General features: G+C 43.6%; 2 protein-coding genes across 2 annotated transcripts in view; both read left to right on the top strand.

Moving 5' to 3' along the window:
• The window catches only part of mtmr14 (myotubularin related protein 14), a 24,680-nt gene extending 16,898 nt beyond the window's left edge, over positions 1 to 7,782 (top strand). Inside the window, 4 exon segments of the mRNA XM_032513598.1 lie at positions 795 to 927; positions 2,019 to 2,195; positions 3,508 to 3,714; positions 4,912 to 7,782. Of these exon segments, the coding sequence (XP_032369489.1) occupies positions 795 to 927; positions 2,019 to 2,195; positions 3,508 to 3,714; positions 4,912 to 5,092 (698 nt within the window). The 3' untranslated portion in view covers positions 5,093 to 7,782.
• A 2,464-nt stretch (positions 7,783 to 10,246) lies between these two features.
• The window catches only part of LOC116688228 (copine-9), a 206,748-nt gene continuing 196,917 nt past the window's right edge, over positions 10,247 to 20,077 (top strand). The window contains exon 1 of the mRNA XM_032514085.1: positions 10,247 to 10,480. Coding sequence (XP_032369976.1) covers positions 10,404 to 10,480 — 77 coding nt within the window. The 5' untranslated portion in view covers positions 10,247 to 10,403. The remainder of the gene's footprint in view (positions 10,481 to 20,077) is intronic.

The following is a 20,077-nucleotide window of genomic DNA, read 5'->3' as shown; positions in this document are numbered from 1 at the left end:
ACTACTACTAATAATAATAATAATAATAATAATAATAATAATAATGGCAGGAACATTTAGTGTCCCAGGAAGCTATTTTAGCACGCACAATACCAGACCCTCCTCTAAGTGGAATGACGCCATTTTAGGCCAGGCAGCTTTATTTATACAAAACATTTCAACAACAAGGCAATGCAAGTGCTTAACATAGAACATTTAAGACTTAAAAATTATAAAAAAAAAGATTTGGTAAAGAGAATACAAAAAAAGTAAGGTATCGAATAAAAATCAAAGGGCAGTGTAAGAAATGGAAGCATAGGATAGCATAGTGCAGTGTCGAAACTGAACGCTGCTACCATATCCAGTTGTTGATTTGTTTAATGTACTTACTCAGTGGGCCCAAGTAGAGACTAATGTCTGAAGCGTATCTCAGGGTACTTAGAACTTAAACTTTTGTGAAGGAGACCTATTATGCTTTTAATACGGTCATACATGTGTTCTTTGTCTTTTTAGTTTGGTCCATCAGCTAACATGGAGGGGGCGTGGCTTATGAGCTATACTACAGCCAGCCACCAGGGGGCATTCCAGATGTTTTGGCTTGCCAGTCTTTGCTTTCGCCCCTTGTTTCCTCCGCTTTCCTGTCCATGTCTGAACTAACCGCGACCCCACAAATGTCAATGGCATTTAGAATGAGGTTTTCTTTTACTTGTGTAACTGAAGCCAGAAGTTGTGGTTTGCCTACAGCTCCTGTACCTCAGAATGTCAGCCATTAAAAAGGAAGTGAGCCAACAGCCGTGCTGTGTGTTTGCTTTCAGAACCCAAGGACCGCGGCAGTGTGACCAGTCTGAGCAGCGACTTCTCCCTTATCACTGAAGAGGCGGGCGCTGCCTCCAGCCTCACCAGCGACACTGTGGACCTGTTCCCCAGCCAACCCCAGACCTCCAGCTGGTCAGTGTGTCTCTCGCTCACACGCATACACAGGCTCACCTCATTAATTACTAATGTTTTAATTGGATGTTTTGGTATGTTGATAGATGACCTTTTCATACACCTTAAGTGAATCATTCATGATCAAATGTAAGCATTTCAAGGAACACACGGAGCTTCATGTATTTCAGTGTTGAACACAGTGTTGGTGTGGGCATGTTGCTTCAACGAGACTAGATAATACTGGAGCATCTTTCAACTTGAGAAAGTTTTCACAGTAACAATCAATGGTTCCGTACGACTCATGTCCACCTATACGCTCAGTGGTATTTGCCAGGGTGAGCTGCCTACACATGATCAGCGGTAAGACGCCGAGGCAGGGCGCCTAGCATAGGTGGCTCAGGCAGTAGAGCAGTAGTTTACGTCATCACAGCTTCTGGCTCCCTCACACACAGCACTTATTTCATTGGAAGTTTAGCAATAATGAGGTTGAAGTTGGAATAATGTAAATGTTGTGTGGCAAGGTGGTATCCTATCCAGGTAAGTTGTAGAGGCTCTACGCTGGCAACAGCAAACCACTTGGCCTCAAGGATCAACTGATGAGATTTTTGAGGTGAAAGAATAATATGATGACTATGACAGTTCCATCACATGTCTAATAAGATGAAGTAATGACATTTTATATCCCATTCAATGCCATAACTCCAGAACATAAGGGGAGACATCTGGTCGGATACTAAATTGGTGACACTAATCTTGAAAGTGGGGTGATTGTTTAGAAACCAAAACACACACTTAATACCTTTTTTTATTAAATTGCTTCAAAGTCTTCACTGCATATATAATACTAGTCCGGACAGACATGGATGTGAATGCAGCAGACTGGTTGGCAGAAGCATAGAACCACGAGGAGGCCTGTGTCCAGACCCCCTCTGTGCCCACCTACCGCTCTCATTTACCTTAGCTCCAAGAATCGACACAACAGACTATTGTCAAATATTTGGAGGTTGCTTCATGTCAATCAAAAATAAACTTGAGTTGCTACCAAAATATATTTTTCTGATCCCAAGCTGCTGGTGCTGCACACGGCCCTGCTCTGTTTGTGTCCTCAGGAGAAAAGGCCCTGCCTCCTCTCCTCAGATGGTTGTTTGGAATAAAGCCCACCCTCTGGACGAGCACTTCTCCCATCCACTCACTGAGGCCAGGTCTTCCAGCTCCTCCTCCTCCAACCAATCGGAACACGGCGCCACTCGCATTGGCAGCAGCCCATTGGCTGTCCCTGGAAGAAGGTGAGTAAGTCGATAGAACTCCATCAGCAAGTCCAGTTCTGCATGCCATCTTCCATTATACAGACACTCTGCTTGAGTAAATGTTGGATGATCTGGGGCGTGAAGCGTAGATTCTTTATGGGAAAGGATCCAGCTGTGCTGTGACCTACCTGGCTTGACCCATTCATAACGGAGACGCCGAAGCGATCACTGCTGGCGCCGCTGGAAACCAAACGTGTTCCCTATTTCATGATGTGCATGTAGGGTAGATAGCAGTCAGTTTTTGGCATGACAGCGGTGAACCACAATTAATGAGCCTGTAGCGATGTAGCATCTCCCTGCCCCCGCTGCTGCACTGCGCATGTGTGGGGACACAGAGAGAGAGAGAACCCGATTTTATAGATGGCTATACAATATCCCAGCAATGACTGAAATAAGATGAAAAGATCCCGTCTCTATTAAAACCTACTGTTCATTGTGTAGTCCAAACATATCCATCTGGCAGAGATCAGAACTGTGTGGAGTGCACAGTTGTTGGCTGAGGAAATCTACACCTGGGCAACTCAACATAGCTCTATCTGAATCCTGTCGCCTGCAAGTACAAAGACCTTTTGACCTCAAAAATCTCATCATTTGATCCTTGAGTCCAAGTGGTTTGCAGCCACTCTGTTGCCGGCGCAGAGCCATTCAAACTAAGCTGGGTAGGAGCCCCCCTCGCCACACAACATACGTTATTCCAACATTGACCTCATTACCGCTTAACTTCCAGAGCGGTGGCATGCTAAAAACAGGTTGTTGCCGTTTTCCATCTTTGCTGTCCAAATGAGTCTCTGCACCATGATAATGTGACTACCTGGTTGAGGCTGGCTCAGACCGTCTCACAGTGCCTTCAGTGCTGACTTCAGTTAGTGGTTTAAGAACAGTATTCTCCTGCAACCAATTGAAATGTTTGTATTGACATCTATGAAAGTAGGTTTGGAAAGGAAACAACCTAAAAGTCCCAGCTGGTTTTGCATTGTTTTCTAACTTGGTGGAGGAGAGCATGTGCTGGAGGCTGACGGGAACATACCGTGGTGGTATCAGGGTGGTATACAAGCACATGTCTTTGTGATCATTTAACGCCAGCTAAAAATGAGGGGCATGACACGCGCAACAACAAATGTATGTCTATCTACAAGCAGAGCGACAGCTCTGACTACCTGCTGGTTGTATTCCATGTCACAGTGAGAAAGACCTGTGTACATCTGGCTGCTTGCTAACTAGCTTACCTCTGAGGACTCTGGCTGACAATATGTAGTTAGAATGAGTCTTGTCTCCTCCCTGTCTCTCTTAGGTTAGCAGCAGACTACACTCGGTCAGGTTCCTCACTCTCCACAGAGTATGGCAGTTGGCAGATAGTTTCGGGTTGTGGCAGCATCCATGACCATGCTCACTTCCCTCCCCCTCTGGCTTCAGCCTTCTCCAGCTCGTCTGCTGTGGCTGCTGCCTACGACTGCCCTCTGCCCTTCAGTTTTCAGGATGAAGGACCCAGTGGACGCATGTAAGTAACACTGTGTAGTCCTCCTGTCAGGGCAGGGCGTCCGGATAGCTCAGTTGGTAAAGCATGTGCCCGTATATGTAGAGGTTTAGTCTTTGACACAGCGGGCCCGGGTTTGACCCCAACTTGCAATCCTTTGCTGCATGTGATCTCTTTGATCTCTTCGCGATTATTCTCACGATTATTTGTTGATTTTAACCAAAACAAATTTTATTGTCACATGGGCTATTTATAACTGCGAGAGGGAGTGTGATGGACGCTACTCACAGAGAGACGGCTGATCATTATGAACGGGTCCAGCACGGGTCGAACGGCGGATACACACGTCGTGTGTATTAAACGTCTGTATCTTCACTGCGCTGCATTTTATGAACTATGGTATTCTGGCCATGGGTCACATCTCTGGTCCAGGTCCAGCAGGCTCCGTCTCACACGCTGTTACTCTACCAACTGAAGTTAGCTGCATTCAATAACTTCTTCTGTGTTCTTTGCCGTGGCGGCCGCGATAGCAGAGTTACCCGCGGAAAAACTGGTACAAATACACGTTTGCCCCTCATACTTAACAATATACAACTGTGTTAATAATAATTAAAACTGTAGACTAATGCAGGGAACTACTCTGACTGGCTCATGATCAGACGGGTTGACGGAGCGGTAGATTGGCTTTGCAAAAAACCCGGAGGGTTCTATGAAATGATGCTTTAAAAAAAAATAATCGCTCGATCACGCAAATTTGATCGTGGAAAGTCAAAATCGTGATCGCGATTAAAATTGGATTAATTGTGCAGCCCTAGTACCTAACCCAAACACAGAGACAAAAGAGTCTCTGAAAGCAGATCATTCGTAGTTCTTGCTGTGCTGACACAATAACAAAAGGTCTTTTTTAGAACATGGTTCAAAGAACTATGTAAAAGTCCCCCAGTCGGAAAAACGCCTTTAGCTTTTCCAACAGAGAGCACAGACTCGATAATGGGAAAAGCAAAGACATCTATTCATCTTTATTGGGAAGGAAGGAGAGGAACTGGGAAAAAGGGAGAGAAGCCAAGAGATGATGATGAGTGTGTGAGCTCTGATGGTTACTGTTGGGTTAGGGTTAACTATCATTCCGGTCTTCTTCTCTTCTTTTTTACAGCACTTTTAACGTGGGACATCTCTCCTGTTTCTTTGGGTCTCATTGTGTTTGCTCTCTCTCCTGTGCAGGTGTCCCCTCCCCTCTGAGCGTCAGGCCCGTCTGGAGGCGGTGCGGGAAGTCTTCCTGGCTGCCTACAGCTCCACTGTTGGCCTCAAGTCGTCGGCACCCAGCCCCTCTGGCGCCATAACCGGTCTGCTGGAGCAGTTTGCCCGTGGGGTTGGCCTCCGGGGCACCAGCACCATCGTCTGACCCTCTCAATGTGACTTCAGACCGTCCTCCTGCTTCCATCCATCCATCTATCCATCCACAGTCGACGCAGCATGCCTGGACTGGAGGACAATAAAGTGCCAAACCTCTCTGTTGAATTGTGAAGCATTGATTTTTACCTATTTGATTTTGGTTTTCAAACCTTACATGCTTAGACAAGTCGTATTCAGGGACGGAAATGGTTTCAGCCACAGTATCAAAAAGGGATATAAAGAAGGTTTTCTAACTGCTGAAATGTATATGGCTGAATATGGGGTCTGTCCCTGTAACAGGCAGAATAGAACCAATTCTTCCCTCCACTGTTCTTCATCACCTGTTTCTAATTTTCAAAACTCCCATCAGAGTCCTTGCAGTGATTGTCCCGTGTGCAGGCAGCAATGTGTTCTTAGTTCTCTTGTGCTGTGCTGCTACGCATTACTGATCTGAGCCGAGGGATTTTGTTGGACTGGATTTGAAAGATTAGATAAATCCAGCCCTACAACCAAGCTTTTTTGTGGTTTACAGCTTTGATAGCTAATATGAGGCTCAGGCAGTTTAAAGGGCCAGTGCTTTGTCCTGGTCTTGCATCATATTCTGTGACTCAAATAGGAATTCTCAGTTTTGGCAAGACCCCTCAAGATTAAGGGTTCACTGTGCTAATCCATAAAACATATCGTCTGACCAAATCAAAAGGCCACTCCTGAAGCCTCAAAACGTGGTCCAACCTGAAGGTTGGGAGAAAAGCTAGTATGGACTAGGCATGGGCCGGTATACGATTCTGACGGTATGATTACCTTCAGCCAAAATTTTACTGTATTTGTTTTTCCCCCAATGAACACAATGCATTGTATTTTTTAATCCCACTGCCCACTGGCAGGGAGAGGTATTACTAAACTGCCCTTTAGCTCCTCAATCGCTCATCAAAAACAGCTCATTCCTTAGGAACGGTATGAACGTTTTTTCACACTGCGTTATGCCTTGAGACCGGTAACTTGCCCATGCATAGTGTGGACAGAAGGGACAATTACAGCCACCTGTGTGGAAGTTGGGCAGCCTATCCTTTAACTAGATCACTTTCAAGTTCTGTGATATTTTATTTCATTTTCATAAAATAAGTTTTGATGATTCAACATGGACAGGAACAGTTCCTGAATGGCCTCACATAGCAGCGTTTGAAGATCGTAACCCAGGAAACAAAGCAATCCTAGCTGTCATTTAACCTCCCCAGTCATTTCTTCTTCAGTAGCACTGACATGGTAGCACAAGCCATTGAGCCTGGTGGTAGGCGGTCTGTTAACCGGAGGCCTTTTTCAGTGTTTCAGGAGTCCGATGAATTGAGGTCCACGGGACTCCCGCCAGTGCTGAGCTTTCTGCCCAGCTAGGATAACACCAAGCTCGCTCAAAAAACGTGTGCTGCCTTCTTTCAGGTCACACTAGGACAAATATTTCTAGCTGAAGTACTTTTGGGGTAGATTCACAAGTCATTTTTATGTTCTTTTCTGTTCTGTTGAGATTTTATTTGAACTAGCTGGTTGGTGTTGCCAAACGGTTTGGACGGCTGCTGTACCTCAGGACGTTTTGTTGTGCCTTTTTTATCTTCAGTAACGCTGGGTCAGATCTCTAATTCTTCTGATCCAGTTTCAGGTGCATTTCTGTTTTTCAAAGGGTGTAAGAGCTCGACAAGATGAGGTCGATGTAATGATGAGCAAAATTTTCATGTATGTTTTTAAAAAAGCCTTTAGGAGAAGAGGATATCATTGGTTTAAGGAATAATTGAATTAGAAATTTTGCATTTATTCACTTTCTTTCTAAAAAGTGATAGCGTAGCTCGGTTTTAAAGTTTAGAGTCTGTTTAAATGTGCATACCAACACCTCAAAAGCTTATATATACACGTGCATAAGTGAGAACTCGATTTTCACGTCTTACTCTTAGAAAGAATTTGAATAAGCACATTTCCTAAACTGTTCAACTGTTGTTTCAACTTGCAGAATTTAGTGTTCTGCTTGCCAAATATAAGCCAAATTCTGCTTTGTTTGTACCGAAACACATTCGCTAAGATGTTTTTAAACCACAGGAGGTGTCATCCTTTTGTTTATGAGCATGTGGTTCATGTATAATCTCTCTGCATGGGCTGTCGGAATGCTTCCATGTTGTGCACTCATTGACACAATCTGTCTAAAGCATGGCCTCGGCTCTGTCTCGAGCTTTCAAGCTTTCTTATTAAGATATATTTCCTGAGAAGGAGGTCTAGCTCAGTCCAGGTTTCATGTCATTTGTTTTTATTTTGGCATCATGCCATCCATTCTGTCTGGCTGTAGCTGTTAAGCAGCCGATCACAGGACCCTTGCCATTACATTTTCACATTGCTGAAAATAGTCATTGTAAGAATTTCTCATCCTGGTTTACTTTAGATATTTGTCACATTTTCACTCACTGGTTTAGTATGACATCCTCCAAGTTTATCTCCATACAGCATACAATGTCTTACAAACTTTTATTTCAGGATCTGATTAAAATGCTGGATTGCACTCGTCCCGGGGTTCTCTGTGTAAAGACTACTTCTTTGTAGAGTTGATGCTTTTTTAAGTAATTCTACTTTTGTTTTTTTTCCGTTATAAAATGCTTTTAATTGTTGGCAGACGATGAGCCACAATGAAAGATGAATGGAGCAGCGAATAAACAAGAAAACACACTCTAGTGACTTCTTTGTTTCTTTCTTGTTTGAGTGAATGTGAATGGTAATCTCAGTACCTTGTATTGGTCATCATCCAGGGCGTGATACATGAACTGCTTCACAGACAGGACCTCTAATTACAGTTTGGCAAATAAGAATTCTGTCAGATGCAACGTGATTGCATGAAGCACTTACATATCTGGATGTTTCCCATTCCCATTTGGCACTTCTAATTGGCAAGTTTTGTTTTAACGTTTAACCGATTGTTTTTTTTTGTTTGTTTTTTTACTCTGCTCACCCATAATTTGTTAGAAGATGTGTAGCCTTTTTATGGAGTCCTAAGCTTCTTTTAGCCTATGTGGCAATGTCTATTTTTTTTAAGATTACTTTTTGGGGCTTTTCCCTTTTATTATAGTGACAGTGGATAGCCATGAAAGGGGGAGCGAGATGGGGGGAGGACACACAGCAAAGGGCTGCTGTAGCCAAGTAAGATCACACATATTTTTAAATTACACAAAACAACTAAATGGTGGAAGCTAATGCATCTGATGTAATATACTGCTTTATTAAAACAGTTTTTTAGGGTTCTGGCTGGCCTGATACCATTTTTGATGCATGCAGGATATAAAAAACAAAGTTACTGTTGCACTGGTCTGGACATCTGGCCTTTACAACGTTGCAATAGAAGTTGCCTAAATACCATGTAAATACATTTGCTGTGAGCTTACTAATTGATTGTGTGTTTTGTGTAGATTTGGACTTGTATAGGCCTACGTTTTATTCCATTTCCAGTAAGCACCAATAAGTTGCCGCAATGTAATAAAAATGCGGCGGCAATATGTAGTATATTCCTCGTTTGCTCACTTGCACAACGTCCCCGGGACGTTCCTGCTCTACATTTCAGCGACATGTAGCCGCTCTGTCCGCGACGTGTATATCACATTGTACAGATGCGAGCTCATATACATTGTTCTAACGTATGTCATGCATCATACACGGCGATTTACATCAAGAGGCATAAACTGCAGGTTTTTCCATGGCCTTCACAATCTCCTGACCTCAACATAATGTAAAATCTCTGGATCGACCTTAAAAGGAGCAGTGTGTGACAGTGCAGACGCTATTTTTTTGTTTTTTGTTATTTTGAAGGTGGAAGTGATGGAAAAAAATCTACCTTTTGTGACATATTACACAAATGTCTAATCTATCATTTGATGCCTTTTGGAGATTGTTGGCTTTTTGTTTAGATGCGGGCTCATATACATTGTTCTAATGTACGTCATACATTGTACAGAAGCGGTCTCATATACATCGTTCTAACGTATGTCATACATCGTACAGATACGGGCTCATACATCGTTCTAACGTATGTCATACATCGTACAGATACGGGCTCATACATCGTTCTAACGTATGTCATACATCGTACAGATACGGGCTCATACATCGTTCTAACGTATGTCATACATCGTACAGATACGGGCTCATACATCGTTCTAACGTATGTCATACATCGTACAGATACGGGCTCATACATCGTTCTAACGTATGTCATACATCGTACAGATACGGGCTCATACATCGTTCTAACGTATGTCATACATCGTACAGATATGGGCTCATACATCGTTCTAACGTATATCATACATCGTGCAGATGCGGGCTCATATACATCGTCCCAAGATCAGCTATACATTTTACAGATGCAATCTCAGGCACATCGTCCTGCTATGTGTTATACGTAGTACAGATTTTAGGAAGATGTGTTTATCAATTGATCCTGCATTAACCCATTTAACAGAACTGGTCAGTATAGGTTACACAAAATTACCAATACCATAGATAAATCATACACAACGTTATTTCTGGAATCATTAGTGCTTCTTCCTCTGAGCAGGCCAATTCTGAAGTGGTCTTTAAATCAAAGTTTTCAAACTCTTTATCTGTTATCTGAAAGAGCTTAATATACAGAGGTAATTAATAATTCAAGTACAATGTAATAGATTAGTCTAGGAACCCTTGAACACACAGGGGGTTAAAATAAAGCAACACATAAGAATCAGGATTGGCACTGTGCCTGCCCTGAATACTAGATAGATTCAGATTACGTGTTTAATTGGCATCATACAAAAAAATAATGTGACAATAACATACCTGACTCTCAGGTTTACACACACACACACACACACACACACACACACTATAATTGTGGTATGATGTCCTTCATCTGTGAAGTGCCTTCTCTCACAACTCCTGCCCACGTCTTCTGGTCTTCCATTATACATGATCCCAACATAAAAACAGACACACAATGTGAAACTATTACCCCCCCCGCGCCCCTGCCGCCATACCCCCAACAGAAGGCGCGAGCAGACTGCACAAAGACCCTTGCCTCCATCTGGCGGTGGATAGAGAGAATTAAGGAGCAGAGGAGTCTCTCTCTCTCTCTCTCTCTCTCTCTCTCTCTCTCTCTCTCTACACACCCACACACACCCCCTCAGGTATGCCTCCTAACTGCGCTCCCCCCAGCCGGATTCCCGCCCCGTGTCTCCTCCCGGTTTGATGGATCGAACTAATTAGTGCTGTAATCCCATTGAGAAGTTGAGGGCTTCAGAAGAAGTGATCACAGAGCCTGAGCCATGGCGACAGTAGTGGATTTCGACCCACTCAACTCCACAGTACCGGCGACAAAGATTGAAATCAGCGTTTCCTGCAGGTAAACATCTTTATTACATTCACACATTTTTTTTAATGCTTGATGTTAGAGCACGTTGTTTTCGTCATGCTGTTTTTTTAAAGGGGGGGGGGGATTACTATTCATACGTGTTCCCTGCCATTTCCTATTCTTTCACACTTTCCCTCACGCTTTGTATCAGTATGGTGTTCCTTAACGTGCACAGAGCAACTCTGTCTTCCTGAGGAGGGATTTGCATGTGCGAGAGGGGGGGGGTGCGGGCTAGGATTTATTCGGAGTGGCTTGGAGAGACATGAGTGGATATGAAGTAGGCCTACAGAAAAGACACAGACTGATTGCGCTTTGAACAACAATTATTTTAATGAGAATACTGTATTTTATCAGCTCTGGGAACAGACGGCTCCGTAGGAGTGGCAGCAATGACACTATTTAAAATTGGTGCTGTTTTATAAAAAAATCAAAACATGTCAGTACAGGAATCTCTCTCACTTTTAATATGAAACATATAAAACAGCAGACATAAATATAATAAAATATATGTATGTGGAGGACAAGGAGTCAAAAAAGAGCAGTAATGGAGAACCAGTAGAGGAAATAAAAGGACAATAAAGTAACGGTAATCTCTGTTATATTAGTTATTATAAAAACGTCATGAAACTAGTGTTTCCCTTTCCTGACTAAGACACTAAGACAGATATTGAATACAAGCATACATACAGTGCAGTATAGGAAACTAACAATTAGAAAGGCGGAGTGAAAGAGAAAGGGCTCCAGGCTTGATTTAAAGGGCCAGTGTGGAACGTCTGTAGTTGTTCATTATCAAAATATGTGTTGCCCGTTAACAAAGTGTTTCTTTTTCTTAAATACTTAACACCACCATCAATTCCAAGTATTCCATTTGGCTTTTGGCTAGTTGCATGAACTGGTGTAGATGCTCCATTTTCATGCGCCATCTTGAAATATGATAGCAGATAAGGGACGTACAGGACGTACTACTACACCTTCTGTGTTTTTGACACACCGCTGCTGCTAATGCTGCTAATGGGTATCATTGCTTCCAAGCAGAGTATGAGGGTGTACTCTGACAGTACCTAGGTAAGGACTACTAGCCAGTCAGAAGCAGAGTATGAGGTGCCTGACATGTATCCTAGGTAAAGGACTACTAGCCAGTCAGGAGGCAGGAGTTAATGGCCCTGACAGTACCTAGTAAGGACTACTAGCCAGTTCAAAGCAGAGTATGAGGACCCCTGACAGTACCTAGGTAAGGACTACTAGCCAGTCAGAAGCAGATATGAGGGCCTGACAGTACCAGGTAAGGACTACTAGGCCAGTCGAAGCAGAGTATGGGGCGCCTCGCACAGTACCTAGGTAAGACTACTACCAGTCAGAAGCAGAGTATGAGGGTGTACCCTGACAACCTAGGTAAGACTACTAGCCAGTCAGAAGCAGAGTATGAGGGCCCTGACAGTACCTAGGTAAGGACTACTAGCCATTCAGAGCAGAGTATGAGGGCCCTGACAATAGCTAGATAAGGACTACTAGCCAGTCAGAAGCAGAGTATGAGGGTGTACCATGCTAGCAGCTAGGCAAGCATTATAACATGTGTCTCTGAAGTAAAGGCTGGACTACAGTAGAGTTGTTTGGAGCAGTTTGTAAACAATGGTTTCTGTTGGAGATGATAAGTCCCTTGGGGGGGACTTTGGGCTTTATCACTTTGTAAACCTGTACCATGCACACAAAAAAATATAACACAATAAAGGAAAGGGTAAAAGCCAAAAAGCATAAGTGTAATTCAGAGGGCAGATTTCACAAAGACTCACCACACAACCATAAACCAGGCATCTGCGACAATGGCGGGCGCTGATGACTGGCGTCAGTGTGTGTGAGTGAAGCAAAGAGAGCGGTGTCGGAGTTAGTGTTGCGGATGTGTTAGGGAAAAGCGAGAAGAAAAAGAGAAAGAAAAGACAATGTGAGATGTAATGTAATTGCGATTAGATTATTTGTGCATCCCTAGTTTTGTTTGAATTATTAATACGTAATACTGTCAGAGGTGCTGCTACTCAGGGCCCTGGCTGGCGTATCAGTCCCGGATCGTGTTTATGCTAATGTAAAATAATAATAATAATAATACATTTTATTTAACAGCGCCTTTCTAACACTCAAGGACGCTTTACAGAGAATAAAAGACAGATATAGGGAACATAAAAGTGTAGTAGTAATAACAAAACAGATAAAACCAAAAAACAAAACAAACAAACAAAACAAAACAGGAACAGTGTATTTACAGATAAGCGAGCTGGAACAGATGGGTTTTTAGTTAGTTTTGAACAGAGGGAGAGAGTTGATGTTGCGGAGGTCGGGTGGGAGTGAGTTCCAGAGGGGGAGCAGAGCGGCGAAGGCTGGTCCCCACGGTGATGAGTCGAGCATGGGGACAGTGAGGTGGAGGGAGGAGGAAGATCTGAGGAGCGGGAGGGGACGGCAATGTGTAGGAGTTTCTGATAGATATGGAGGGGCAAGGTTATGGATGGCTTTGAAAGTATGGAGAAGGATTTTAAATTGTATTCTGAATTGAACCGGGAGCCAATGGAGCTGCTGAGAACCGGGGTTATATGATGAAATGAGGGGGTTCTGGTGATGACACGAGCTGCTGATCTGAAGAAGTTGAAGTTATGGAGGGATTTTTGAGGAAGGCCAAAAAGGGAGAGTTACAGTAGTCAAGGCGGGAGGTGAAGAGGCTGGTGGATAAGGATGAGGCAGTGTGAGTGGTAAGGGACGGACGGAGGCGGTGTTTATGTTGGTAGGTGGAAGTATGCAGACCGGCAGATATTATTTATGTGTGACTGAAAGGAGAGGGAGAATCGAGGATGACGCCCAGACTCTTGACCTGAGGGGAAGGGGAGAACAAGGAGTTGTCGATTGGTAGAGAGAAACTATTGATTTGGATAGGGTGGACTTGGTGGCTACGGGAGGAGTTCGGTTTTATCACTGTTGTTTAAGGAAGTTTGCGGTGAACCAGTCTTTTATTTCAAGTAAGCAGTTAGTAAGGGACAAGGGGGGGAGCGAGGAGGTGGGTATGCTGGATAAATAGAGCTGGGTGTCGTCTGCGTAACAATGAAAATGAAGTTTGAATTTGCGGAAGATATTGCCAAGGGGAAGTGGTAGGTGATGAAAAGGGGGGGCCAAGAACTGACCTTGAGGGACGCCCGTAGTAACAGGGGAAGGGTGGGATGTGAAGATTTGAGTTGAATAAACTGAGTGCGGTCGGAGAATATGAGCGGAACCAGTCAAGAGGGGTGGGAGATGCCGGGAGAGGAAGAAAGTCTATTGAGGGAATGGAGTGAGAAATGGTATCAAAGGCCGCACTGAGATCGAGGAGGATGAGGATGGAGATGAGTCGGAATCAGCAGCTGTGAGGAGATCATTGGTGATTTTTAAGGGCAGTTTCAGTACTATGGGAGGGGCGAAAACCAGACTGGAAAGGTTCATAAAGACAGTAAGGGTAAGAAAAGCATGGGTTGAACAGACACTATTTTTTCAAGAATTTTAGAAATAAAGGGAAGATTTGAGATAGGACGAAGATTATATAGTTGGTTGGGTCTGAGCCAGGTTTTTTCAGAATCTGGTGAGAGGATGCTGTTTTGAAAAGTGAGGGGACAATACCAGAGGAGAGAGAAGAATGAATAATGGTAGTTATGAAGGAGATGAGGGAAGTGAGACAGGTTTTGACCAGAGCGTGGGGAGGGGGTCAGAGAACAGGTTGAGGACTGGATTTACGAATGAGATCAGAAATTTCGGAGGGGTGGGCATAGAAAGCAACAAAATGACTGGCTATTGGGGAGGGGCAAAGGTGGGGGGAGGCAAGGGGGTCAAATGTAATTGGGGTGAATGGAGTTGATTTTTTCATTAAAAAAGACAACCAGTGATTACAAGTTTCAACTGAGTACATGTGAGAAGGCAGAGAATCAGGGGGATTAAAGGTTTTATGGATTATTGAAAAGAGAGACCTGGATGTTCCTTCGTTGGAGCAATGAGGTAGAATAGAAGATTGATTTAGTTACGGCTATTGAGTTTGAGTAATGAAGAAAGTGAGATTATACATTTCTTTGTGAATGGAGAGACCAGTTTTTTATAGAGGCGTTCAAGTTGGCGACCCTTGGCTTTCATGAGGCGGAGCTCAGGTGAAAACCAAGGGGCAGAGCGGAAAAAGGCACAGATCAGGTTTTGAGAGGGGCAAGGAAGTTGAGAATATTGCAAAGTCCAGAATTATATGGGTGACAAGGTGGTCTGGAGAGGAAAATCAGGAATAGGCAAATTGTCAATGTGGGAGGATGGATGTCTGTATTTATGTTTTGATATTACGAAAAGAGTATGGCGGACTGGCTTGATTACAGAGAGAGACAAAGAGATATTGAAGGACAAAAGAAAATGATCCGAAATGTGAACATCATCAGCAGAACAGTTGGAGGGGATTAAGCCAGAGCAGCAGATTAAATCCAGTGATGTCCTTTATGTGTGTGGGGAAGTCAACATACTGTGGAATCCAGAACTGCAAGACAGGAAGTAAAGTCTTTGGTGAGTGGGAGATTATATTGTCAATGTGAATATTAAATCACCAAGGAGAATGACATTAGGAGAGAGAGTAAAGAGGTGGGTAGTAGTATGGAGAATTCGTTTAAAAAGTCGCTGTGTGGTTTGGGGGGGCGGTAGACTGTGGCAATACTGTGGAGTAGGACCAGGCAATTTAAAAACAAAGCATTCCATAGGCGGAAAACTGGAGTGGAAACTGGAACATCTTCCACTTCTCGCGTAGAGCAGCGCGAGAGAGACCCCCGCGGCCAGAGCCACGAGGAGGAGAATGATAAACAAACCCAGGTGGAGTGGAGGCGTTGAGTGAGAGGAGTCGCTGGGTTGTTGCCAGGTCTCGCTGAGACAGAGGAAGTCCAGCTTACGGTCAGTGAGGAGATCCTGGATGAGCTACAACGTCCCTGTTAGTGATAATGTAGCCTGAAGCTGCTGATTGTGACAAGCTGTTCCTGGTCCTCAGTGTCCCCAGGCCCTGCCAGTCCACAGGGGTTAAAGAGGAGCTGTTTTACTTCCCTGACACTGACAGAATGGGGTTGGCTCAGTGGGCCCCACAAGGATCCTCACTGCCGATCAACAGGCCATCAGCTGTGAATAGAGCACAGAGAGAGAGGGAGAAAGAGCGAGAGAATCGTGAAAGGGATCAAAAAATGTTAGTGATGGCGTTGCATGGTCTGTCCACCAGAGGACGCTCTACAACGTCCCTGTTAGTGATTGCGTTGCATAGTCTGTCCACCAGAGGACGCTCTACAACGTCCCTGTTAGTGATGCCGTTGCGTGGTCTGTCCACCAGAGGACCTTCTAGAACGTCCCTGTTAGTGATGGCGTTGCATAGTCTGTCCACTCCAGCATATGCTCAGTGGTAGAGCTGTTTCTGGCCAATCGGAAGGTTGGTGGTTCAATCCCTGGCCCTGTAGTCCCATGTCAAAGTGTCCTGGGGCAAGACACTGAGCCCTGAGTTGCCCCTGATGCTGCGCCATCGGAGTGTGAATGTGTGTGAGTGTTTATCTGATGAGCAGGTGTGTAGATGTGTGTGAGTGTTTATCTGATGAGCAGGTGTGTAGATGTGTGTGTGAGTAGAGCAGGTGGCACCTTGTACCGCAGCCTCGGCCACAGTGTATGAATGTGTGTTAATGGTGAATGGTTCCTGTATGATATAAAAGCACTTTTAGTAGTTTACATTTACATATTAGATTACATAAAATCATCCAATATCAGACTATCAGATTTTTAAATAACCAAATATTTGTATTGCATTGGCCTTAAAAATCCTTTAATGGTCGGGCTTTAGTTGAAAATGTTGGCTTGAGCTTGGGGCCCCTGTAAGAACAGACAGCCTGAATGTCACACGCATTCAGATCATAGTGGTTGGGGGGTTTCACAGGAAAGTGCTCACGTATATAAAAAATGCAACCCCACCAAATCCAAACCTATTTCTATCCTTTCTGTTTACAGAAAAGCCATTCAAAGTCACCTCTGAATCATCAAATGAACAGCCTGTCTTTGAGACAGCTAGAGCGTCCACAGTATTAGACTGCAAAGAAAGGGAGGTATGTTTTTTTTCTAAGGCTACAGATGTTAATACTTGCAACAACTAAGCCTTTTTGGCGAACTGGCTTAGGATAGTCCTTGAATAGTCCATCAATACCTTTTAGTTTTTTGCTCTCTCTATGACAGGGACTTTGACCTTACATTTGAGAAACTTGGCAACAATCGATTTTGGATCTGGGAGTGTCCTTCTGTGCATCAGGCCGTCTGGTTCTGTGCAACTGTGTTGGTGATGGCGCAGTGAATATGATACATGCCTTTGGTGTGGGAGATCTGGGTTCAATTCCCACTGTGATACATCAACCGGTGTGTCCTTGAGCAAGACACTTAACCCCATGTTGCTCCAGAGGTATGCAACCTCTGATATATCGCAAATGTAAATCACTTTGGATAAAAGCGTCAGCTAAATGACATGAACTGTAATGAAACTGTTCCAACATGATCCCTGAGATCTTCAGTTTCTCTGAGAAAGTGTTGCAGACTTTTGTCTCAGTTTATGCCCAGCTCTTGTTGCCTGACTTTTGGAATCCATCAATCACAATGTCGTTTCTTTGTGACTGTCCATCCAAGTAGTCCATCTTCCCCAGTGAAGAGAAGATGTTGTGACTGACAGCGTATTGGTGACTAATGGCTCGTTGTCTTATGGCTCTGAGCCTCAGGAGCCGAGGTGTTGTTTTTCATTCAGCTATGTCCTTGGAGCTCCACTTTAAACATTAGTTATCCAACTGAGGAATATTTCCGCATTAGGAACACTGGTGTCAAAGGGTGAGTTGGAGATAATCACTCATGCTTTAATTTCCTCTCATTCATTTTATTGTGAAGCACTTTGCGTTTTTTATCTGTGAAAGGTGCTATGAAAATAAAATGTAGTTACAGATTTTCTGTCTTCTTTTGTTATACTGATATTAAAGTGATTTTAACTAACGTACTATCAGAACTAAGATGTTATAAAACAATATCTAGAATGTCTGCCCTCCTGTTCATTTAGTTGTTTCTGGTGGAGTTGCAATTCCGCCAAATGAGCCAAACTAATTAGCACAAGTGAGGAGCCATCCATCCATCCATCTTCATCCACTTAGTCAGGGTTGTGTCTCGTGGGCAGAAGCTCAAGCAGGGGACCCCAAACTTCCTCTCCCCAGCCACGTGAACCAGCTCTGACTGGGGGAACTTGAGGTGCTCTTAGGTCAGGTTGGAGATATAATCTCTCTGCTGAGAACCATTGCCTCAGATCAAGAGGTGCTGATCCTCATCCCAGCCGCTTCACACTTGGCTGCGAATCGACCCTGTAGTAAAAGGTCATGGACCGATGATGCCATCTGGACCACATCAACTGCAAGAAACAGCGATGAGATCCCCAGCCTGCCGAAACTACAACCTCTCGACCAAGAATTTGCCCCGATATCCTGTCCATGAATACCGCAAAACGGATTGGTGACAAAGCGCAGCCCTGGCGGTGGCCAACCCTCACCTGGAACGAGTTGGACTTCCTACAAATCACCAGGACATAAATCTCACTTTGGACTTACATGATTGGATAGCCAAAAAAGGGACACCGTCACCCCATACTCCTGCAGCACCTCCCGGGACTCTCCTGGGGGGCCCGGGTCTATGTCTTGCGAGAGGGAAAAGCTGGTCCGTTGTTCAAGAACAAGGACTATATCTGCAATGTTCCTCTTCAATCTGAGGTTTGACTATCGACTGAATCGTCCAGCACCTTGGAGTAAACTTTACCAGCAAAGCTAAATAGTGTGATACCCCTGTAATTGGCACACATGCTCTGATCCTCGCTTTTGTTTTTGGGAACCACCACCCCACTACTGCTCATGCACTGTCCCAAACTTCCACGCAATGTTGAAAAGGGCTGTCACCCAAGCCTCACCACACCCAGAGATTTCAGCATATCTGTAGGGCTCTTTACAATCCCCAGGGCTTTGCCACTGTGGAGTTGTTTGACCTTTAGCCCTCAGCTCTGCCTTTACCATGTTAGTTGGATTCCGTAGTTCCTCAAAGTGCTTATACTACCGCATAATTACCTCATTTAAGGTCAACAGTGTCCCATTCTTACTGGATGGTTCTCCTCAGGAGTCCGCCGGGATAGTATAGAAAGTATTAAAGACATCTATTCTCAGCTCTGTAATGAAACAGAAGATGTGATTATGTGTGTTCTCTACACTTAACAGGATGGTTGCTGCATCCAAAGCTACCATATCCACCTTAAAGAGAGTAAGCAGGGTGTGTGCAGCTCTGTCAAATGAAGTTTCAGTGTATTTGGGTTAGACAGGCTGTGAGATAGTGTTGTTTGTCTGTCTTATATAAGTGGCAGCCTAAGTGGCAGCCTTGGTCAGACAACATTTGACGACATTATCATAGGATCTTAGGAATTTTTCACATTTTATAGAGTAAATAATTTATTAATTGAGAAAGTAAACAGATTAATTGATGACCAATATTTGATTATATTTCTGAAAAATGGCGTCTTGCTAAATGAGCCAAAACTGCAATAACTAACTTCTTGTCGCTTTTACAGCACATGCAGTAAAGTAGGAAAAATGTTGTTTCCAGCATTTAAACTTTTGATGTGAAAAATATTTGCCTATAGATTCTGGATTTTTCAACAAGAATGAAGGAGTACATGTAATTTTACCCATTTTTAAGGAGGTATAATTGAACAGTGTAAGATGATATGAGTGTTTGTGGTGCTGTGAGAACTGACAGCTGATGATGGCTGATCAGTGTGGAATGTAGTCTGATGCTAAAAAGGGCCTATGGCGGTGCTTTTAGAGTGAAATGCCAGGTAGGTCAGTGAGCACAGGGAACCAGGACTTCTCAGTGGGAAAATGTCAATCACAGCAGGGGAGGGCTAGGGTTGGATACCCAATTCCCCCCAAATCATGTCCTGGAAATCACCTGCATCAGGCTAGAGCCCGACCAAAAAGGATTTTTAAGGCCGATAACAATACCAATATTTTGTTTAAAAAAAAAAAAAAATATATATATATATATATATATATATACACACACACACACACACACACACACACATATATAAATATATTCATTGAAATAAATAAGATAAATGAATGTTAGTTATTGTGTTTTTGTTAAAAGGACTAAGTTTCATATCTTTTTTTTTTTTTTAAGATTATTTTTTGGGCATTTTAGGCCTTTAATTGATAGGACAGTTGAAGTTGTGAAAGGGGAGAGAGAGGGGGAGTGACATGCAGCAAAGGGCCGCAGGCTGGATTCGAACCCGGGCCGGCTGCGTCGAGGAGTAAACCTCTATATATGGGCACCCAGTTTCATATCTTAAGTTTGTATTATTATACATTTTACTTATCAGAACTTTAACTTTTATATTTGGATGTTCCTCTGTTCTGACAATAAAATCATTATATTATTTAAGTGAGAATTCATAAATAACCTTAAATAACTACACTGTAAAAAAAGATTAGTTGACTCAACTTAACTACGTAAAGTCATCTTGTTGCT

The sequence above is a fragment of the Etheostoma spectabile genome, chromosome 4 (assembly GCF_008692095.1).
Source record: "Etheostoma spectabile isolate EspeVRDwgs_2016 chromosome 4, UIUC_Espe_1.0, whole genome shotgun sequence".
Taxonomy (NCBI): domain Eukaryota; kingdom Metazoa; phylum Chordata; class Actinopteri; order Perciformes; family Percidae; genus Etheostoma; species Etheostoma spectabile.
The sequence above is the reverse complement of the archived record's forward strand: the minus strand, read 5'-3'. Positions and strand labels throughout refer to the sequence as shown.